This window comes from Lepisosteus platostomus, chromosome 8 (genome assembly GCF_059453375.1).
Source record: "Lepisosteus platostomus isolate fLepPlt1 chromosome 8, fLepPlt1.hap1, whole genome shotgun sequence".
Lineage (NCBI taxonomy): Eukaryota > Metazoa > Chordata > Actinopteri > Semionotiformes > Lepisosteidae > Lepisosteus > Lepisosteus platostomus.
In genome coordinates this window covers 61203536-61227786 of record NC_142618.1, presented here as the reverse complement: position 1 = coordinate 61227786, position 24251 = coordinate 61203536, and the positions used below count along the sequence as shown (strand labels likewise).

General features: G+C 42.6%; 1 protein-coding gene across 1 annotated transcript; it reads left to right on the top strand.

Annotated features, from left to right (window-relative positions):
* Positions 1 to 2167: 2167 nt before the first annotated feature.
* Positions 2168 to 24241, top strand: tnfrsf11a (tumor necrosis factor receptor superfamily, member 11a, NFKB activator). Its single transcript, XM_088644174.1, has 10 exons — positions 2168 to 2535; positions 13027 to 13102; positions 14331 to 14456; positions 15902 to 16048; positions 16532 to 16619; positions 17459 to 17544; positions 17955 to 18062; positions 18289 to 18338; positions 18910 to 19549; positions 22428 to 24241. Exons 1-10 carry the CDS (start codon positions 2437 to 2439, stop codon positions 22754 to 22756), a joined length of 1749 nt encoding a protein of 582 aa, XP_088500300.1. The 5' UTR covers positions 2168 to 2436; the 3' UTR covers positions 22757 to 24241.
* The last annotated feature ends 10 nt before the right edge of the window (positions 24242 to 24251 follow it).

Here is a 24251-nt window from a genome sequence, read left to right as displayed (position 1 = left end):
CTGGATACGTTTATTTGTGAACCATTCCTTTGTAGATTTTGCTGTATGTTTGGGATCATTGTCTTGTTGGAAGATAAATCTCCGTCCCAGTTTCAGGTCTTTTGCAGACTCCAACAGGTTTTCATCCAGAATGGTCCTGTATTTGGCTGCATCCATCTTCCCCTCAATTTTAACCATCTTCCCTGTCCCTGCTGAAGAAAAGCAGGCCCAAACCATGATGCTGCCACCACCATGTTTGACAGTGGGGATGGTGTGTTGAGGGTGATGAGCTGTGTTGCTTTTACGCCAAACATATCGTTTTGCATTGTGGCCAAAAAGTTCGATTTTGGTTTCATCTGACCAGAGCACCTTCTTCCACATGTTTGGGGTGTCTCCCAGGTGGCTTGTGGCAAACTTTAGACGAGACTTTTTATGGATATCTTTGAGAAATGGCTTTCTTCTTGCCACTCTTCCATAAAGGCCAGATTTGTGCAGTGTAAGACTGATTGTTGTCCTATGGACAGACTCTCCCACCTCAGCTGTAGTTCTCTGCAGTTCATCCAGAGTGATCATGGGCCTCTTGGCTGCATCTCTGATCAGTCTTCTCCTTGTCTGAGCTGAAAGTTTAGAGGGACGGCCAGGTCTTGGTAGATTTGCAGTGGTCTGATACTCCTTCCATTTCAAGATGATCGCTTGCACAGTGCTCCTTGGGATGTTTGAAGCTTGGGAAATCTTTTTGTATCCAAATCCGGCTTTAAACTTCTCCACAACAGTATTACGGACCTGCCTGGTGTGTTCCTTGGTCTTCATGATGCTCTCTGCGCTTTCAACAGAACCTTGAGACTATCACAGAGCAGGTGCATTTATACAGAGACTTGATTACACACAGGTGGATTCTATTTATCACCATCAGTCATTTAGGAAAACATTGGATCATTCAGAGATTCTCGCTGAACTTCTGGAGTGAGTTTGCTGCACTGAAAGTAAAGGGGCCGAATAATTTTGCACGCCCCACTTTTCATTTTTTTATTAGTTAAAAAAGTTTCAAAAATCCAATAGATTTCGTTCCACTTCACAATTGTGTCCCACTTGTTGGTGATTCTTCACATAAAATAAGAAATTTATATCTTTATGTTTGAAGCCTGAAATGTGGCAAAAGGTTGAAAAGTTCAAGGGGGCCGAATACTTTCGCAAGGCACTGTATCTATCTTAATGTCAAGAAATTGCACTGGGAATCATTATCATTGAGAACAGCTGGGATGAAAGTGGTTTGGTTGTCTGCCAGCTGTGCCGCACTTCAGTGAAGAACCTCCATTTAAAAGTAAAAATCATCCAGAAAGGGAGGTCTCAAAAAACAAACCATGAAGCTAATGAAAAAAAATCTGCCCTCTCTGCAGTTTCTGCAGTAGCCAGTGTAACCCAATCATAACGCTTTCAATAAGAACAGTTTCTACGAACGAATACAGAATATCTCTGCCTCAAACCTTACCTTACCTTGTAAGACAGTAAGATTTACTGTCTGCACTTAGACCCTCCAGCAAAGGGCATAGAGCTTGAAGATGTACCACATTGAGCACCCCCTGCTGGCCCCACTAACACCTCTTCCAGCAGCAACCTTCTTTTTCTCAGGAGGTCTCCCATCCAGGTACTGACCAGGCTCACACCTGCTGGGCTTCATTGGACTTCCAGTTGTGAGCTGCAGGGTGATATGTCTGCTGGGAATTAATGTTACTCATATTAATATGTTAATATTATTGAACCCTGAATGATGCAAGCCTGTGGTGTAGAGTGTAGGTCACACTAGTTCCTCTCAGCCTCATCGAGAATCTAAACTGAGCCACAGAGCATGCTGAGTGTACTGTATATGACTAACAGATGATTAGAGACCCTTTCCCGTTTGGACAGCAAAGACCCAGGTCATTTAATAAACATGTCTGGGGGGAAAAAAAGTATTTTAATCTGCTTTTCTAAATTTAGTGATTATGAGGATAGCATTAGCAAATGCTACTGTACTGTAAGTAGTGTTTCACTAACTGTACCACAGGGGATGAAAGAAAGTACAGTTCAAAATAGACTCAGGTGCCGGAAAGTGTCCTTTCGTTACTGGCTAGACGGCAAGATAATTTCATCACATGTACTACATTTCACAGAGGTAGTTTTTTTATACATATTCCTGTAGTGGGAGGGGCTCCGGCTGCACCAGACAAGTTCCTCTGCTGTAAATCCTGTTGTTAAACAGGAATGAACTTCACTTAGGAAGCGTGGGTGAACGTACTGCTTGGACATGCAGCGCGACTCTGAAACCCAAGACTCTACCCATCCGGATCCTTGAGGGAACCTGTCGTTTTTTTATTTTGTTTTTGCTTCTTTATTTCGAGGAAAGATCAAACGGCTCATTTCCCGAAAAAGGAAAGCTGCTCAAAGCGAAGAGAGACACGCTCGTATTTTGACCTCTTAATGCCTTTTCAATCCAGAAGAGTCATGAGGAAGGGTTTCTCAGCCAGATGGGTTTTCCAGGGGTGGATTATGTTCATGCTGGTGGCTTTTTGCACACAGGTAAGAAGGAAATCATATGTTTTTAACTTCACATGCGTTTCCCTTAGAATAATAACATTGAAGTATGTTTGTGTACTTGAACTTCGTGAAATTGTTCTTAAATAAGAATCCAATTTGTTAATTTGTATTATAAAGAGAGAATAAATAAATAAAACTAACGATAATAAGCAAATCAATAAAACTAACGATAATGGGAAGTATCTGAGCTGGTTAGCTTGGAATTAAAATCCTTAATTCATGACAATTTTAAAAAGTTTGATGTATTAAATGTGTTCGTGTATAATAATGGTTTTGCATTTATTACAGCAAGCGGATCAATTTACTGTGATACTGTAGGTCCAGGATATTAAGTTTTTTTATTATTTTGAACTGTCCTTTGGCTCTTGTCTGCAATAAATGGTTCTGTACAGCCGTGTTTACACGCTTCAAAGTTTGATTTAACGAGAACCAGAGAGCTGCATGATCTCCCTCCAGGAGATTTTCTTACCACTAAACCTCAGAAATCTCGCAGGGAACGGCAACTCATTGCCAGATTTTAATTTGTTTTGTTCTGGCATTCTACAGCTTGTGTGGTGGGAAGTCTAAACAAATTTCTCAGGACATGCTGGTGACTTTTCTTCATTTGCATCTGTTGTCCCTGTTTATCTGTGGTGTACGGCTGTGCAGTTGGCTGTCTTAACAGACGGCCTCCAAAATACTTGACTGTAAAATACTGCTGATTTTACTCGCAGTGGACTTACCCTAGGTGTCTTCCCATAGATTTTGTCAGCTTGTTTCTGTTTTGTCTGTATCTACTTTGTTGATGAAGTGTAGAACGTTATTGAATGTACTGGTGCCTGGAGTGAGAGGACATTGTACTTCTTGGTTTAGGGAAGAGCATCGCCTGTCTTCGATTCCTCCTCGTGTTTTGAAACAAGGAAATTAACATTAAAAAGGCTGAAAACTAATGGAGGGCAGATATTAGACCTGCAGTTTTTCAAATAAGGGTGACGACTTTTCGATCTATGTTATTTCTAAGAAGGTTTTTAACACTCCACTGTACATGTCTAACGTACTGTAAACAGGTGGTAAAAACGGGTAAAACTAAGTTTGTTTTCCCACAGAAAGCCCATCAGATGTTTCATTCGTATTATATAATAACACTAAGACGTATTCAGACAACTGTCCTGTTGGAAATGGCCATTCATACCTTATTATCACTGTGCTGGCAGGCAAATTTGATCTCAAAGCAAAAAGATATGATTTCCCTGTTCTGAGAAGAATGCGGCAGCTGAAACGCTGCCTGGAAACACGTTGGGCTAAGGGAATGTCAGAGCCGAGGAAAAAAATAAACTACTGAAGACCTCCTGTTCCGCGCTGTTTTTTTAAATTCACAATCGATGAAAACTGCTAAGCTAAATTAATCGGGTCTTAATTTGTACACGAGTCACGTGTTAAGGATTTTGTTTTCCATGCGCAGCTTGCTATCAAATGTTGCAGGTTTCACGAATACGTGCTGGTGCAGAAACCTGTCATGATGCCAGAAATTATCGTCGTGTAAAACTGACACCTCGTCTTGGGGTTTACAATATTACTGTTGATCATGTTAACAGCCTGCACGCGTAGGTCAAGGTGCAAAGTAATTTCATACAGGTGACGCTGAATTGCAGTGAAATGTGTGGAGTGGGTTAAAAAAGACATTTACCCGTATTCTGAACAAAATTCAGGCAAAAGCGTGAACCAACTTTAGTGGGGTCATTTTGAAATTTGTCAGAGCAAATTTATTTTTTTACAGAACTGGATGGAAGCTGTTATATGCTCGATGAATTAAAATAAATTAAAAAAAATGTTCAGAAAGAAAAGCAGTTTTACTGCTTTGTTTCAATCAAACAGCGGTTGATTGACTACAGCTACAAAAGACCATGACTTACGACACCAAGCTGATCTGGGTCAGGTTATCAAGGCGTGATGGCAGTTATGCAAATTTCTGCAATGGTTTTGTATTCCTAGATAACTCACATAAAATGATTCCCAGCTCTGAACTATACAGGCATTTCTGCTTTGGTGTGCTGCCAGGGTGATTTCTGCGATGATTGGCACAGAGAATCGTGATTTTAACTCCCCTCTTCAATTAACATCGAGGGCGTGTGACGTAAATTGGTTGAAAACTACTACAGTATATAGGGCAGTGGATAGAATCGCACGGAAACAATAGTTCTGAATACATAATACACTCTGATTTTACAGTAGCTGCTGTTTTAATGTATATACTGTAAGTATATTCGCTTTACCCCCCTTTATATGCATGTTGAACAGTACCGAACGGTCGTGGTGGTTGTTTTTCAGTATAGTGTCTGAAAAATCGGGTTGTTGTTCCTTGAAAACTGTTTTTAAGAGGAAAAAAAATGTTATTCTCAAGTGTATTTTTTTAAATAAATGTTATTCTCTAGTTTACTTTTTTGATGTATGAACCTATTAGATTTACCGCTGAACAATACTGTAACACACACACACACAGATGTGAGATACTTTGAAGAACTGGTGTCAATTACGACTTTCACAGGAAGCGGTAAAACAGAGGTCTTCCCAGGCGATTCGGCAGATTTCATAAAGGGTACTCTTCTCCCACAAAACCTTTTTTCCACACGATTTATCCATTTATTTCATAATCCTAGATCAGTTTAAGAAGAAAAAAACATCCTCCCCCAAAATAGCAAACAACTGAACTCTTTTTTTCTTCTTCTTTTTTACTCCTTCAGCATCAAGACTTTGCAAATGGCCCTCCGGTTACCATACTGTATATTAAGGTCATTAAGGCCATTATAAAATGGCATTCGGTTCTGGAACCCTGCAAATGTGCATCACATCCATAAATCCTGTGGCCATTTACAGCCAGTATTCACAAAGCCCTCTGTGACGCCTCTGCCCTTCGTGTTGGCAGTGGGGTACAGCAGGAAACTGCTGCTCAGGTCTGTACCTTCAGAGTCAGGAGGCCCAGAGCAGATAGTCAGTCAGTCTAGAAACTGGGCGACACAGACAGACCCGTCTACAGAGGGCAGGCTTCCACTGGCAGCAGGGAGAAACAGAGGTAGATACAGAATGCACGTTCCGCTGCGATGTGAGAGGTATTCTGGCGTTAGACAATCATTCTGCCCCAAAATAACAAATGTCACCCTAGAAATCCCACACCTGCCGGAAGAATCGGAGCAGCTCCCAATCCTACTGGGAGAGGGATGAGGGAACTCAGTTGAACTGGCAGCCCAGTAAGTGATCTCTGGTCACAGCCTGAGGAACAGTGAGCCTGTCCCCCAGTAATAATGATAATAGTAATAATAGTAACAATAATAGAATATGTCTCCTGTCACGGCCTGAGGAACTTTGATGAACCTGTCTGGCAGTACGTCTGTACTGTCTGGTTATACCTGTGGTATATTGTATGCAATTGTCTTATGATGTGTTTGTATTGTAAATGTCTGTAGATGTTGTGTTCATTGTATTCGCTTTGGCAACACTGAAATTCATCGGTCATGCCAATAGGCCTGTTTGAATTGAACGGACATCTAGGGAAAATGGCCATATGGTAGCCCTTCATGGTCATCTCCTCAGAGTTCCCACAGGATAGGTCAGAGAATACAGCAGATACTTGCTCAACACCCCTTATTCTTTACAGCGCTTGACCTGTGAAGACTAGTGTATCTGCAGTTCCTGGACAGACAGATTTTCACTCACAAACCTCACACTGACCGCTGACCCAAAACAGACTAATCAGCAACTTGCACTTGAGTTTGTACGTACTGATCATACAGTATAGGTCATGTCGTAGAGGACTGGAGTCGTAGCTTGCATGCATTCAGAAATAATAAACACGGCTGACATGCTGGTTAGCCGAGCAGCCCCAAAAACCCCATAAAAGGCAGCAAAAGGAAAAAAAAACCTAAGTAGGTTCTAACAAATTAACAACATGAAATAGTTGATTAGAAATGTAGAAAAAGACGCAGCAGTATACATCAGAACTAAACATAGCTTTACTCTACAGATCAGAAAAGATAAAATACGTCTCCCTAGGAGTAGAATGTGGTAGTTTCCTAAGAAACAAGACAACGTGCAATTATGTGGGGCGTCGCAAACCAGGCATTTCTACATTTAGTGAATGACAGACATTTTGCTTTGCATAATTATTCTCATGTACTGACACAGCGGAAGGCACTGAAGGTTTCCAGTCTTCTGCTGGTTTCCGTGACTTGGTAAGAACATGACAGATATCCCTCAGAAGTGAATAAAGACAGATGAAAATGATTCAATCACAGAGCCGAAATGAGTAAACTCACTATTGTAATGGTTTAGGTTGTAGGGAACTTAAAAGAACTAAAAGTTTTTTTAGGTCTTTTCCACAATCTCGCCTTTGACAGCCCCTGGAAAAGCCAAATTATTATTATTTTTTCAATGCTTCTGTTTCATAGAGGAAAAGGCCATATCAAGGACTTCACATAAATCCCATTGTAAAAACTGAAATTCACAGAGTACTGACAAATAGAAATAAATGCACCATGTGTCCCATCAGACAGCTTTACAAAATCCTGTTAAACACTGAATGTCACAAGAAGAGACTGCCCATCACTTCCACCCACACTCGGCATTACAGCAGTGCTCAGAGGCAGGGGAGCTGAGGAATTGCCCAAGTTCTCTTTTCTTTGCCATGCCTGTCTTCCAAGAAATGCTCAGAGACATTAAAGATGCCGGCAATGTAAGAGACCTGAGTTGTGATTTAATGACGATGAATTCTAAAAAGAAAACTATCAGGAGGCCCTGAAAAGCACAGTGCTGTGGATAAATGTGCTCTCACCAATTTCCCTTATCGCATTCTGCTCCCTGGACCGCAGAAACAGTCCTCAAGGTCATTTCTGCCTTCCCTGTATAACTTTTACATGTCTAGACTGCTCCACTGTTAAAACAAAACTCCAAATGCAGTGACTCGGTTCTCCTCCGGCTGATTGAACTGTAGAAACAAACGACAGAGGCCAGCTGTAGAACCTGTCGTTATTTTAGAAGTAGATTATTTAGGTAGAGGGAAACGCCCCCCTCACCCTGCCCTACCAATCTGTGCACTAGAAATGTTCACCACAGAACTGTGAGCAGCCCCTCCTCTCCTCAAGCCCATATCTTCTCCCAGTGACAGGAAACCACTCACCCTGTTTTCCAGTGAATGGCAGATGACAGCTCTCTGTCTGATTGACCAGTCTTACAGTCCTATTGGATACAAGTTCTCACAGACCGATACTGTTACCTTTTCTTTGAAACACCATCGCATGTCATGTACTGTGTATCTTCACAGTCTCGGTCTTTAGGTCACTACAGCTTCAGTTTGACAGAGCACGTCTGTTGATAGCACAAGCCAAACTGAAACTTTAAGACCAAGAACTTGACAAGAATTGGCAGGGCGATTTGGCCTTTCATCTCCAGACTTCAGTGAAGGAGATTGCACAAGCTGTAATCCGCCTTTATCGGTCTACAGTAAATGAATGCTGTGACATGGAAACCTAGATCACATGTAAATTTCCATTAAATAAGGAAACAAAAATGCTTCCTCTAAATTCCCCATGATTGATTTACCTTCACAGGGCTCTGAAAGGAGGAAACACACGATGAGATATTAAGCACTGTACCAAGATGGGTCTTTTCCACTTGTATTTGTCTGACAGATTATGGTATCTCGAAGTAATCTGCATTGATGGCATATACAATGAAAGTTTGGAATGGACAAAGTCCGCCAAGTTCATCTGCTCAGAGTCGTAATAAATTTCTCATTTCCAAGATAAAAAAATATATGAATCCTGCATATCCTGTATCCTGTATATAAGCCTTGTCTCCTGCTCATTCTTCTCCTCCTTCATTTACATTTACATTCGAACTGTTTACTTGTTTACTTGTCCATTGTCTACTGTTTGTCTATATATTGTCTTGATGCACTGTCTGCACTTTCTGTTTTTAAACTTTTTTAACAATCGAGAGACTTTGTGTAAGTAAGAATTCCATTGTACCAGTACGTGTACCGGTTACATACAGCAGTAAAGTTCCTCCATCTGTGCAGCTGCCCCCTTGGTTCCTAGAGTCTTTTGGCTGTTGCCAAGCAGGTTAAAACACATTTAGCTATACCTGTGTATAAAAAAGAAACACATTTCGATACCTTTAATGCTTGGGTGTTGGTATTCCTCATGAATGTTTTTTTAAAACTCTCAACATTGTTTTGTTTGTTAATCTGTTGTGCTCATGTCCATCGATTTTGAATTGCTATAATGCCGCCTATTGCTCTACCTGAAGAATGCTTCATATTTACTGTACTTACTGCCCGAAAACACAAAAGGGATTTAGTGGCTAAATGGCTTTCTTCTCAGTGGCTGAGCTCCGTACAGCACCGGCACAGTTGTTCGATGATGCCCTTCATAAAGGTATCACATAAGCAAATAAGTCATCGTTAATCAATGATACTCATTTCTTTCTCACAAGCACGTTACACTATATCTTTGACTGTTCCTGAGCTGCCAGTTCCATCTCACAGACAGATGTGCAGTGAATCCCTCAACAAGGCAGACGTGACCGTGTCTTTGCAATGTCTGCACACGCTGTTGCTTAAGTACTGTCTGTACAAACTAACTACCTCTCCTAATTACAATTGTTTTAGAACAAGTCCCGGCTGTAGGCGTTGTGGTATTCTTCAGACTCAGTCTCATCTAAGTGAAATTACGCCGTCTGTAAGAACACTCCCTCGCAGACCCCTGTGCCACTTTTCCAGGGCTATCTCCATGACCCTCAGCACTGCGACCTGCCCTGCCAGAGACCGAACCGTAAAGTGTGTAAACCTGTCAGGGAACACACGGTCCCAGTACTTCATTCATAACAATTTCAGTTCCAAAACATGCTATCAAAGCAAATTGGTGAGGTCACTAAGTCACTAACAGCAAGTGAAATTCTGCAATTTCCCTCACGGGATCAATAAAGTATCTATCTGAAAGGAAATGTCTGCAGAATGAAGGCTGTGCTATACATTCGTCTAGTGAAGTATCTGAGAGAAGATTTGTTTCCTACTTATGGCGTACAGAACGCAAAAACTTAAAATAATCGAATGTACAGGAGGATACAAATTTCCTGCTCAATGCATATTCCCAAATTCTAATTGAATGAATGCAATTGGATGCAAATGCAGACAAACCAGCTGCAGGGAGAATTATAAACAAACATTCAAATAATGTCTCACTAACTTCTACTATATTATATATTTTACTATAAGAAAATAAAAGGAATCTGGCACATTCAGTGTAGCTCAGTCTAGACCTGCATGAAATCTTTCACTGCAGAGTTTAAATTTTGTTTCATTTTCTGTTTTTTTTTTTTCTGAGATTGCTGACACTAAGTTGTCAGTTAATTCTCACAAAGTTGAATTTCTTCTGATGGAATTGATTATGTATTTATTAGTGTAGTCAAGTGTTGTGTCACACCTGCTGCTGCACTTGGTCAGGGTCCTAAAAAGGGGGTGACCAGTTTCTCTTGCTCTGCTCACCTGCCTGGACCAGTGTTTCCTGCTCCTCACTCCCAGTGCGAGTCTACATCTCTTCAGCTATGAATGAATACTGGCAAAAGTTTTCTCTTTTAAAGGAGTTAATAATGAAGGAATAATTAACAATATTGACATTCAATTTTTAACTACAGATTCACACTTTTATCTGTGTGAAATTGATGCTGAATAAAAGTAGGCCATTTAGATGCCATGACACTTTTCTTCCTGGGATCGGTAAACCAGGGAAAAATGTTGAATATTTAGTCTATAAACCTACGCAGACTAACTAACCGTAGCATTTCGTTGGTCTTCAAAGCATGTTCCAAGGTCTACTGAAAACAGAATGTGTGCACTTGTGGGCGTAGATAAGTAGAACTCATTTTTTTTTGTTAAAAGTTACATTTTTTTTAAATGGGTAAATTGTTTCAAATCATGTACCATGCTTGTGGACGTATTTCCTTCCATTAACTGTGAAGAACGAAATGGCACTTCCTGGTGTTTAAATTGATTTATGCCGATTATTAAATTACCAAGATCAAAGGTTCTGTAAGGTTTCCTAACACTTTCCCAATGGCCCTGTCTGATTTACTTTCTAAGGCATGAGCACTTGAATGCGTAATTACTCCAGGGTTACACCCACACTTATATACATCTGATAAACGTGTATTTATGTGTGAATATAGACTGAATCAAAGGGCGAGACTCTTGAAAGGGCTCGGTTCAGCAGCAGGTGATGCAGTTGATTTCCGTTGCCTGATGCGACAGGGCTTTGTTGTTGCAAGCTGCATATTTATCTGGAACCCGGCTGGTGTGACGAATGGGAACATTCCAGACTGTGACACTGAGGAGCCCAGTTCTGGGGGCAACCCGTTTCTCTTGGGGCGTGACTGAGTACTCACTGCAGCGCAGGATCAGCACACCCCTGTTATCTATTAGGAGGCAAGCCTACTGTGTGTCTGGCAAGATAACTGTCCTGTTGCTCTACACTGTCATGTCACCTTCTTACAGAAAATCAGACGGCTGAACACATTCTCTCAAAAACAGAGAACTGTATATGCAGCCCATTCCTAATTTAATCATGGTGCACCAGGAAGGAAGATGCAATATATTCAAAATTTGAAAAAATGTGCTTTTTTATATTCTTTTCAGTACCCATGACCTGCCAAATTAGTACGCATAAGCCACAGTACAGGCTAACTCTAAAGCAATTAAAAGTGTTTTAGTTGGGGGTTTTTCCTGGCTGGAAGGCACACTTTAAAAACAGCTCCCAGACTGAAGCATTAAACATTGCAAACAATGCAGAATGATAATAATTGTAATGTAATAATGTAATTAGTAATACAACATTTTATTTTTGAGCACTTTTTCAATATACACAAAGCTTTTCAACAGCTTGCAAAATAAAATATGTGATAGAAGCAAAAAAGTAGAGGTACAAAGTCACATAAAATTGGCTTTGGAAACCACAAGTAAAACTAAGCTATACATTATCTATTAAAAGCACTAAAGAAACTCCTTAGTCTCAGTTTCTAGGGAATTTGGGCAGTGGCCTCCATTGATATGATTCTGCACATCAGAAAGATTTGTCACCAGTGAGTGGAGTCTGGTCTTCAGCAGAGTGAGAAGGCTCTGTCACCAGTGAGTGGTCTTCAGCAGAGTGAGAAGGCTCTGTCACCAGTGAGTGGAGTCTGGTCTTCAGCAGAGTGAGAAGGCTCTGTCACCAGTGAGTGGATTCTGGTCTTCAGCAGAGTGAGAAGGCTCTGTCACCAGTGAGTGGAGTCTGGTCTTCAGCAGAGTGAGAAGGCTCTGTCACCAGTGAGTGGAGTCTGGTCTTCAGTAGGATGGGAAGGATCAGTCACCAGTGAGTGGAGTCTGGTCTTCAGCAGAGTGAGAAGGCTCTGTCACCAGTGAGTGGAGTCTGGTCTTCAGTAGGATGGGAAGGATCAGTCACCACTGAGTGGTGCCTTGTCTTCACTAGTCAGTATTGGACTAAGCACTTATACTTTCTTTTTGAGACCCATCTGGAGAAGTGAAATCGAGATACTCTGTGTCTTTCCTGGTTGCTTTTATCAAAGGAATGTGTCTTGGTTGGGTAATGTGTCTTGTTTCATAATTGCTTTTCTTGTTAATATTATTTTTCTCATCAACTCGCTCTATTGAGAATAGTCTTATGGCTTCACATCCTATGTAGCAGGGAGAGTACCTGCCAATGGGATCGTGCGACATGCTCACCTGTAAGAGGCACTTATCTGCTGATGTTCTGCAAGCCCCACAGCTCCTGGCAGAGGCCGGTCACTGCAGGCTGCAGGCCCTTGGCAAGTTACAGGATTCGCTCATTCACCAAGCCCTAAGGGAGCTCTGGCCAGCAGCTGTCCGCCAGCCCTGGCCTGTCAGATTCCCAGTCACAGGCAGTCAGTGTGGTGACCCAGGCTGGCCGTGACAGCGTCTGGCCACAGGCTCAGACTGTTTTCTGAGCAGCACCTTTGTTCACTGAGAGCCACTTGCGAATTTTTTTTCGGGATACCACAAAGGCATCTTGGCCTGAAAACGTCAGTGTTTTGACTCATCAAAAAATTACCCATTTCATTTTTTTGGGGTTTGCAGCTGAGTGTGAGTGTTTACTTTCTTTTGCTCTACTGAAATGTCATACGAGAAGATGTTTTGGTGCTCATATCACCATCTTCCCTGCATTCTCATTGCATTCTCACTTCATTCTAAAATGTTAAGTCTACAGACTTTGGTTTATACTGTAGATGTTGTTTTTTATTTATGTATTTTCCTGCAAATGCTTAATCACACAAACAAGTGCTCCCTTGTGGGCATGCTTGTCTGACAGATAGAAAAGGAAAAAGCTGAAGCATGAACGCTCCTATGCAGTCCTCAATGTGCTCTTTAAATAAATTCAGAAACAAAAAGCTTTCACTTCTCACAGAATTGTTTTTATACTCGTTTTTTTTCAGGCAGCCTTGGAAAATGGAAAATGCAACCAGCGGCAGTACCTTAAAGACAAGAAGTGTTGCAGTAAATGTAAACCAGGTAGACTCTTTCATGTGTGTCCAGTGCAACAGTACAGTACATTGCTCTGTTCACTCCCACCACTGTGAATGAATTCCAGAACAGTTCCACTCAACAATGTGAGATCATTCTCAGATCGATTCTATTCTTGGCAAGGGTGTCATCAATGAAATTCTTTGAAATAGAGTAGGCTGTGGAAAAGCAATCAAGCAAAACGTGCAAAACATGAAAGCATCGCACACTGCATTTCTGAATCCATATGATATTGTCTTCCCAGATAATGATAAAATGAACCCAGGGTCTGTAGTGTTCTATGACACTTGGCAACATTGTAATGCACTTGGAATCTTACTTTCAGTGGATTTTCACGTTTCCAGAAATGCACTTTGTTGCAGTATAGAATATGAAAAGCATACCGAAATCACTGAGCATTGTGTAAGCACCTCATTGTTGATTTCAATCACAAGGCTTTGGAGAATTCCCATGTAACAGGCTTGTGTCATATTGTCAGATAGGACTGTCGTAACACTTTCTCAAAAGATTTATTTCTCAGAACTGTTCTTCTTTTGTTTCGTTATGCTAAGAGCTCCGTATATATCTGGCGTTATAAAAGCATGTGATTTAATCGCTGGAAATCCCAGGCCACATGCTGCTGAGGTTATAGCAGAGAAGGACAGGGGCTGGCCAGGTCACCCAGGGAAGGGATGTTGATATCAGTTCATCAGTCTGGTGACAGAACGGGCTGGAACAGCAGGAGCTGGCCTGAGCTACACACCAGGCCCAAGCCTGAAGGCTTGGCTCTAAACACCTTGAAAGTGGTTCCTCACCTTTGTGAGGGCTTGGCATTGTGAGATCTCCCTGCTATAAAGCACAGCATTCCTCCCCTGCTTTGGATAGTATTTGAAAAATGCTGTTGCAAGGCTGCACGATAAGGAGCAAAGTGTGAGAGAGGAGTATGCTCACAGACCCGCCCATAATGCTGGTTCATAAATCCCCACTTACAAAATCTCCACACACAGCAGAGAGCAAATTGCATAAATTTAAATTAAAATTTTAAATCCACTTGGAGGGACAATTGTGGGATGCCTAGGTTATAAGCAATTGCAAACTAGGATAAAATCTGTGAACTGAAACAGAAACTTTAAGAGATGGGCACTCAGTCATCCGAGCTGCATAAATAATTATTGTGTACATTTTCCAATGGAGTTCCATTAAGGTTAAATTGTATACGTTTTCTTTTTGGACACAGGCGAGTTTATGACAGCAAGGTGTACTAACAGGTCGGACACCAGATGCCAGCCCTGTAAAGACAATGAATACCAGCCAGATTGGAACCAGGAGGAGAGATGCCATTCACAGAACGTTTGTGATGAAGGTTAGTAGCTACAACTGTTCTCTTCAGCAGAGATGGCTACAAGTCTGGTGTGGATTTTAATTGTGTAGTATACTGTATGTTCATGGAGTTGTCATTTAGACCTTAAGAGGACACCAGATCAATTCTGGCTTGATGATACAATTACAGCCACAGAAAAGGTAGACATCATGAGAACCGCTGACCGAGGTGCAGCAGAGTCACCTCTTGTTGACCCAGATGCTTCTCTCTGTATTTGCCCAGCCAGACACACTGGTGATGAAATTGACAGTTGGGGAGAGGAATTATTAATAAGCAAACTCTGAGGGGAAGTGTCCCAGTAGAAAAGGAAGTCTCCGACATCCGATAATTTGCCAACCGTTCTATCTCCTGACCTTGTGGTCATGTGTTTTATAACTCCTTGTTACATCTACACACAAGGGTGTAGAGAAATAAACAGCTCATGTGACAGCCTTCAATGTGTAGTGTAATTAAAGGACTTGAACAGATTATAAGAACACTGCAGTTTACTTGAAGTTTTTATCTTAATCTTACTTCCTCATGCGTTTGTACAAAAGCATGGTTGAGGAAAGAACTTATGTGTCTCAGGAAATAATATTCCACATTCATAGATTTTCAGTAAAAATGACACACCCCCCCGGTCCTGAGGGTGAACTTGATTAGAGGTATCCTCTAAAAATCTGTGTGTGTGAAATGAAGACCTTTGTAAAAACCACAATCATGGAAACGCAAAGGACACACAAAGGACACCCATAACAAAACACATTCTGAGCTGGAATTTGGGAAATTGCTGTTGTTTCTGCCACAATAAATGTGCATATACTAAGAATAGTACAGTATTATATTAAATTATCAGTATTAGCATACTCTAATAACTTTTAGGGATTAATAAAAAGAATCATTAGTTCCCTTTTCACTGGCACAATGTCTGTAATGGGTGTTTACAAAATTAATTAATGTGTAAATCAAAAATATCAATTAGAAATGGCATTGTAAGCCGAGCAAATAAAGAGGAATACAAGGAATTTCCATACTTTATTTATGGAAAACAAATGGTAAAGCACAAACCTGTTCAGAATAAATTTTAGAATTATACATTCATTGAAGTCTTTTCACATGCAGCAAATTTATACTTTTACTGTTGTAAAATACTGTATATATTGTAATGGTTTTAGCCAAGTACAGTATACACAGACACAGCAAATATTCGAATTAAGTATTGTCCATTGGCCAACTTTAATAAACTTTACTATAACTATTAAAATGACTACAACAATATTGTGGCTACTCTTATTATTAATAACACACTTTAAAACTGTTTTGTGCAAGCAATTAGACTTGTTAAGACTCACACATCTGATCTGAAATATAATAAGAATGCACAGTGAGTCCCGCAACCAATCCGATGTGAGCAGTGCTGGGTTTGGTCTCGTCCTTTTTCCCGTCAGGAAGGGGTTTCAAGAAGACGAAGACGATAAACCGCACAGCCTTGGTGCCTTGTGAGTGCCGGCCTGGCTTCCAGTGCTCGATCTTAAACTGTGTGTTCTGCGAGAAGATGGAGGAGTGTGAGCCCGGGTACGGAGTCACATTAGAAGGTAACTGGCACAGGCGCTATCTGTGTATTTGTGGGCACGGTGAGACAGAGAATAGATAGATGGATAAGACTTTATTGATCCCAAAGGGAAATTGATGTGTTACAGCAGTCCAGCCCAAGACAAGCAAAAAACAGACATCAGAATAGATGAAAAATTAAATTACTTATGGTAATACAGAATAAATATAAAATAAATACATAGGTGTGTGCAAAATATGCTCATAGTCACTGTAAAAACAATAAAATATGTGCAAGGTGTGCATAGGTATATACAGATTGAGTGTCCAAAAAAAAAAGTACAATGGAGCAACATGCTGTCCAAAGACGAGCAAATGAAGGGCTAACAGTCCTAGCCTAGGACAGCGCTATACATCCTGACAGCCGCTGGGAGGAAAGACTATAAGATAGTTCGTCGTCTGTGCGATCTGTAAGTTCAGATGTTTCAGCAGCTGTTTCTGATTTTTTGGGGGTTTGTGCTCACCAGAGTCAGGCAGGACCGCCTGCATGAAGTGCACGGAGGGATTCTTCTCCAACGTCAGCTCAGCCGCAGAAGCGTGCAAGCCCTGGACAGAGTGAGTGTCAGCCACGGCCCTCTGCTTCTGCTCCGCCACTTGACCCCTGGGTTTTACAGTCACCGGCACAAGAGCCGGCGAACGTTTTAGAGAACATTTCTCAGACATTTTGCATGGCATTTCTTTATCGTAAGGCACATTCCATCACTTATTTCAGATGTGAACCTTTATCAGCGTCCGACTGTCGCCCAGGACACATCCAGTAAGGTGAGAAGTGAGAAGCTGCTGCAGGACTAGGGCAGAAATCCTTTGTATACACTCCCCAGATCTTGGAATTGTTCTCCAGATCACCTACTTGTCACAATCTTTTTTTTTTTCTTAAGAAAGCACATTCATTAAAAAAAAATACCCCTTATGGAAATACAGTGCTGTCCATGAATCTATCATTTCACTTGCCAGCGTGTACGTTTTCCATGTCCCAGCCACGTGGTAATGGGAAACTCGGCACCAGACCTGTGACAGGATCAGATTTTATTAACCCGACCGCTCTAACTCTGCATACCCTCCTGTCGAGTGATCGATTTGGTCCGAGTTGTCCAGAAAGAATGAAAAGGAAAATGAGGCAGTTGTCCTAGGTGGCGGGCGCGATGGCAGGCCGTGTGGGAAGCCCTGCTTGAGATTTCCTGGTCAGGGGCTGTGGTCCCGGAGAGCCAACCGCTGTGCGGCACGATGACTAACTCCAGCACCACTTCCCTTGGAAAGAGCTGGACTGGTGCAGCCAGTTGTGTTTGTGGTGAATGTCAGACTGGGATAATTCAAGCTGATGGAAATAGAAACACAACTGTCAGCAAAAAAAAAGAGAGAGAAAAAATATTTGGTATTATTATTATTTCCTGCAGTTGCAGAGCCCTTGGAAAGACCGAGGAACAGCCTGGGAATGAAAAAACAGATGCAGTATGTGGGGTGCCCATTCCACCATTTGACGGTATGTTACTGTTTTCCCCCATTTTGATATTATAACTCGTTCTTCTTGTTGCCTTGAAGGTGGCTGTTCCACTGCAGATTCTTAAAAAAGCCCTTCAATTCAGCGTGAGTCAAGCAAATATATTTAGAACAAAAACCTTAAATAAATTGTATTAGAAGAAAGCATATCATTCTAAATAGGTACTTACTATATGTTAGGAACATGCCTGCATTTAAACAGCGACCATATTAATAATCCATATCTACTGCCAGAAGTATTTTCCTTGTAACACTGCAGGTATAAGTTCCACAAAGCCAGGAAACAGCTCATCACAGCACCTCTGACATAGAGGACACCTTGTTCCAAGAGGAGCGCAGGCGGCTTTAGTAAAGCTGAATTTTAACGTTCTGCGTTTTTTTATTTCACACCAGGCAATGGCACATTACTGGGAGTGGTGATTGGCTTGTCGGTTATCATTGTGATATCGTTTGTCATGCTGCTCTTGGTCTGCAAGAAGGACAAGCTGAAGCCTCTGTCGGGTGAGTGACCTCTGACCTTACCTTCTAGTACCAGGGGCAGTACAAGCAGTCAGAATGGGTCCCCTGTGGACTGCATGGAAAAGACACATCTTGTGTGTGAAAATCTAACTTGAGCAATTAGAACTTACTATATCTACCTGTCCACATACTACATAAGCACACGTGTACGTTATAGATAAGAAAGAGTGAACCTCTGACCTGATGGCTGCTATTCTCCCACCTCCAGAAAATCTTCGCTCATGTGTGCTTAATCTGAAGAGAAGCAGGAAACCACAGGTAAGGGAAATGTGCATGTTTGCATTCTCTGTAACATTTTCCATTATCCTGTTCCCTTTCGCCCCGTGGGCCTGGGATACTGTATCTGTCAAACATCGATATCAAGAATAAAATCTGATCACTTTGCAATATGTCTGACCCTCAGGGCCACTTAAAATGTCTTCTGAGGAGTCAGACTATGCGCTGATAAACTTAATGACCAAGTTTTGTTGCGAAAGCTGCAATACTAATAACTTGAAGTGTTGGTTCTGTTTAATCGATGCTTGAAAGTTGCTCTTTCAGAGAGTGTGACATTGAGCAGGAAAAAGCTGACTTCTTTGTGGAGGGGGGAAAAATACAGAGAAAAGCTTCGTAAAAATTAACTCTTACTCTTGTATACCACACCCAAGTTTTTCATCTTACCTAGGAACACAAAACAAGTTTGAAAGACATTTAGTTGCAGCCCAGTGACAGATTAGTAAATTGCTAGCAGTTAAATAATGAATGGCTTCATTTTCACAACACTGCAGTAGAGTGCGCCTGATATAATCGCACATTCCGATGACCTGTCCATCTTTCCCATTTTGCAAAGGAGACGACCTCTTCCTACGAAGCCTACGGCGGGCCACACACGTGCTCCCGGTACGAGACCACGTGCCTGATCAGAAACGAGGAGAGCGCGCCCGATTCCCTGAACACCTGCTCGAACGCCGGCCTGCCGAGCGGCGACAGGGCCCCGGTCGAGTCGGACGAAGGGTGCGAGTCGGCGGGAAGCAGCAGCAGCAGCAGCAGCGAGCCGTCCGAGTACGACCCCTCGCCGCCCACGGCCTCCAGCTCCTGCAGCTGTGTGCTGTCCCTGAAGGAGCCCATGGAGGTGGGGGAGAACGAGGACTGCAGCCAGGCGGTGGCCAGCGGCATCTCGCGGAGCTGCTCCTGCGACGGCGAGAGCGGCGCGGGCGCGGCCGGGCACCTGCAGGAGCCGCCGTCCTGCGGGGGCGCGGCGGGGAGCCCCAGCTGCCCCTGCAGGCGGGGGCCACGCCTGGACCCCGACAGCAGGGGGCGCCACCGGAGCGGAAACGCGAACGAGCCGTGCTGCTGCAGCACCGAATCCACGAGCGCCCTCGGCGACAGCGCTGGGGACGTTTCCCTGGAGGACCTGAACTCGGAGAGGAAGTCTCCCGGCCACGACACCAGGCCTTCCAGACACACTGCCGACCCCCCGTCAGCCTCGGGTAGGTGGATGCCCACGTGCTTTTACTGGTTAAACAAACGCGGGTCATACTTTATCACTGGGATACAGTTGCCATGAAAACACGAAAACTGAAAGTAGAATATTCCACTGATATCAATGATCTAAATCTGACTCGAATACAATTGACCTTCCCTGAACATTTTAGCAGTTTAGGAAGAGAGAGGAGAATGTGGAAACTTCCTGGACCTGATTTTAAGCACCTTAAAGGTGGAGAATATCATCAGAGATATAAGTATTGTGTTCGCCATTGCAATTTACTTTATATGACCATATATATTCTTATTCTAACAAGACGCAAATGAAAACTTCTGCATGGACATCCCTCTGAAAACGTGATTGTTACAGCAAGGCAAATTGCACAGAATCTTGCGGCTGTGACTTTTGAAACTATTGTTGAATGCGGTCCAAAACACACAATGAGGGTAATTTTGTGTTCCCCAAAGCTTTAATGACATGATTAAAGCTCTCTTCCAGTCAGCACTTTGGCATAACTGTTTAAAATCCAGAGGTTTTCCTGTTCCAGATGTTTGTTCAGATGGTTTGCAGTTCAGATTATATCTTTGTTTATAGGGGTAAGCTCTTTTTCCATTCGCCCATCTTCCGAGTCTCAGAGACACTGTCCGCCTTGACTTTGTGAAGGCAGAGCAATGGCAGAAGCTGGAGGGACTGCTTTGAATTGTGTTTTTGATCATGGAGTCAGCTCCTAGAATTATTTATTTGTATAGACAAAAGCCTTGGCACCTTTAGCTAAATAAATCATAGATGACAGTAGTTTTTGTGAGTGAGAACAGAACTAAATTAAAAATGTGGTAATGCTTTATTTGAATGTTGCTGCATGGTGGCTTCATAATCCCTTCATAAATGCTACACAAGATGTTATAATCGCGTGCGTAATGCTTTATAGGGGACATGCGCAAATATCGTAATGTGTGCAAAAGAGGTCAAGACATTTGTTTTAGCATCCCTGATAGTGCTTGGAACGATGCCTGTGACATACAGCTTCATGCACAGTATGTCATTTGTACGTCCCTGTATAATAGCATAATGTGTGGCATTATAGTGTCTTGTGTGTGATGGGATTCTGCCCATTATTTAAATGAAAATTTCAAATGAAGCATTACCAAAAACTGCAGTGAAACGAGAATCCCATTCTTTAAAAATCAAACCCCCCAGTACTGAGGTAAGAGTGAAGATGGATGTTTGTGGAAGACAAAGGTGTTTTGTACCCCTTCATTTCAGCTGTGCTCAGCTCAGCAGCACCACTCAGCAGCTGTAAAATCACAACCTGTCCTCTCCCAGCTGAAGCAGTCCAAATGGCTCATGTAAAGTAGTACTTCAGGGTGGCCAGTGTTTCTGATATGCACAAGTATCTTAGATTTATTTGAACTCGTTGACTTTGAGGACTCTCACTCCACTGGAATTTTGCATTCAGAACCAGAGGAAAATGAGAAAATGAAAATGGTTCTAATCTAACTTACTTGACATTTTGGAGTTTATTTATATATTATGAAGCAGTCGGTAATGACTAATTGGTAGATGAACACTTACTCACCAGACATTTGAAGCCTATATATATGAGTGGATGTGGATATTATTAAACTTCGGAAGTACTTACTGTTTGCAGAAGTAAAACAGGAACTTCTGCAAACTGCTACCTTTTTTTTGTTTGAATGCCGGGTATAAGAATTTGCAGTGCTGAGGCTCGATGTCTCTGTCAAACAGCAGCACTCATCTTTAGATAGAGCTTCATACGAACTTATGAAGTGCAGACCACTGTAAGTTCGAGGTCGAGGGGTCAGACTTTGCACAGATTTGCACAGCAAATATACCTGTATAGACTTAAATGAGCCAGCAGCCATATCACCCTGAAACTCACAATGGGAAGCCCACTGAAGCTCAACAGGTATACCTGGATGGAAGACATCCTGGGAAAGCTAAGGTTTCTGCTGGAAGAGGTGATAGAGAGGACCAACAGGGGGCGCTCACCCAGCTGCCTGTGTGGGTCCTAAAGCCCCAGTATAGTGACGGGGACACTGTACTGTAAAAAGGCGCCATCCTTCAGATGAGACATAAAATCGAGGTCCTGACTCTCTGTGGTCATTAAAAATCCCAGGGTGACTTCATCACTCTGTTCCGCTCCCCACTGAGAGCTGGTGTGTGGGGAGTGTACTAGTGCATCATCCAGATGGGGCTGCACACTGGTGGTGGTGGGAGGGGATCCCCATTACCTGTAAAGCATTTTGAGTGGAGTGTCCAGAAAAAGCGCTATAGAAGTGTAAGGAGTTATTATTAACTATCGAAAGAATCTCATGTCATGGGAAACTAGAGGGAGTGTGGCTCGTTGTCAACAGTGAATCATTGAGGCCTGCAGTTCTCAGGGCCGCCCAGGTGTGGTGCTGAAGGCAACGCAGGGGAGGTAGGTGAGGCTCACAGTGGGCTGCAGCCTGGCCTCCCTGTGCTCAGGAGCCAGCAGATGAGCCAGTCCCCAGTCTCGCCACAGTGTCCGTGTGCCCCAGATCTGAAACATTGCGAGGTTTTTTACAGCTAGTTACTTGAGAATGAAATTCTTCATGAACTCCTTTCAAGCCGTTACCTTCCTGCAAATAAATCCACAGCCGTGGGTCAACGGACAGCACAGCAGCGCAATTTCCACGAAAGATAAAGTGCTCGCTTGTGCATTTAAGTGCATTTTCGTCACTTGCTCCAGATGCTGTAGGGCCTTCTGTGCGTGTTATTACCATGGCAGCCAGATTTATTTAGTACAGCAACGAACGTTCCCTAGCTTCTAGCTCGTGCCCTGTTGAAACCCATGAGCAGTCGCCACTACACGTGTAACAGGCGCCGGTCTCGTTCTGCAGGCAGCGTGACGGGAAACAACAACACCACGTTCATCTCAAACGGACAGGTCATGAACTTCACGGGGGACGTCATCGTCGTGTACGTCCGGCAGAACTCGCACGGCAGCAGCGGGACCCCCGAGGACGGCTTTGCCAGCCCGGTCCAGGAGGAGACCGGCGCGCCCAGTTTTCCGGGGAGCGCCGATGCGAAGGAGGAGGACCCCGTCCAGGGGAACGCCGCACGTCCCCTGCAGGAGGAGACGCGGCACAGGAAGGAAGGGCCCTTGAGGAACACGTCTGTGCCCGTGCAGGAGGAGAGCAACGAGTGGACCCAGCAGAAATGCGTTTAGACACCAGAAGCGTGGTGGACTGGTGTTTTGGAATTACACGGTGCCTTAATAGGACACTCTACTTACCCACTCAGGGTGCTGCAGGTATGACTGGGGCAGGAAGGACTTCTGCTAGGACTTTGTCTTTTAGTTTTTAGTATTCCGGATTGCGTTGCTCAAACCGACAGGGCAATTTCAATGACAATAAAATGCTATGCATTTGTTAAATTATTTGAAGCCTATTTTTTTCTCAGCTTTAATTGATTTTCAGTCCCAATTCTTTGACTAGTTACTAGTATTAGTAATGACTGGCATTTGCAGATCCTGTGTTCTTGAACGAGCATGAGGTCTTGAAATCTAGGATTCAACTTAGTTTTGTGTGATGCAAATAGACACAAAAAGCTAGCTTCCATTTCAGTGACTTCTTCAAGTTGTTGGTAAAAGACTGTTGGGACAGTAATTACAGTGCCTCCCAATGTTAGGTTGGGTTGAATGTAAGCTATAATGTCAGAAGAGTGCATCTGTACACTGTATTTGCTGTTTCCTTTATTCCTGGGGCCTGAGGCTACACTGGATCAACAGTTAAGGGCTGTTACACGAAGAAGGGTTGTGTTGGGAGACATGGAACACCTCGCTCTTTGTTGTTTGAGCCCATCCAGCGAAGCCTCAGAGTGCAAACACTGCTGGAGAGTGAGGCGGAAGAAGGAAGGAGCTGAACAAAGAAAAGGAGAAAACCTCTGTACCACTTTACTTGAGGCATCACCTGTCAGGCATGTTAGCTGCGTGTTTGCCTTGTAATGCCTGGATTTCACATCACATGCATCTTCCTGTGTAAAGAGTGGCTAGGCGCTACTTATCTCTCATCAATAATAACAGGGTAACATACAGCCCTGAGGCTTTCACTGGCTCTCAATGAGCTGTGTTTCAGTAATGACACAGTAATGCTTGTCTAGAAGGTGCCTGTTTTGAAGAGTTTTGTCACTTTCTTGTTTCAAGGTTCCGCAAACGTTCAGCCCATTTGTGTTAGTATTCCTGTCTTAAAACCACCCGTTCTGTTCCCAGAGCATGAGAACACCCTCACTCCCACTTGCTCTTCGTCCTGTTAGAAAGATTCTGCTTTTGTTGTTTGCTTGATGCCACCTGTAGGGAAGAGAAGCGGATTGAAAGGCCTATACAGTAATTAAGTGATACATTTTAAGCTATTGAAACAAAAATGGATTTAGTTTTTATAAGCATTCTAGAAAGCTATTAAAGGTTCATATATATATATATTAAGAGACATCACAGGTTGGGAAATGGAGAAATAAAATTAATATTTTTTTCATTTACATGAGTTTTGCCTTTTTTTAGAATTTTATTTGGATATGAAAAAGATGGAGCAACTTTGCACTAGAGAATCTACAAATACTGCCCCGTAACTTTCCATTTAAGGGGTGTTCAAACTGTGCCCTTGTATAAAATGTTTTGTATTGTGTCTTTAACATGTATAAATGTTTTTTTATAAGATTTTGTCTTT

Excerpts from the sequence above, each read along its gene's own strand:
- tnfrsf11a (XM_088644174.1), top strand. The coding sequence starts at position 2,437 with ATGCCTTTTCAATCCAGAAGAGTCATGAGGAAGGGTTTCTCAGCCAGA. Across the intron at positions 2,536-13,026 it reads TGGTGGCTTTTTGCACACAG|GCAGCCTTGGAAAATGGAAA; the intron begins GTAAGAAGGAAA and ends GTTTTTTTTCAG. Across the intron at positions 19,550-22,427 it reads CGACCCCCCGTCAGCCTCGG|GCAGCGTGACGGGAAACAAC; the intron begins GTAGGTGGATGC and ends CTCGTTCTGCAG.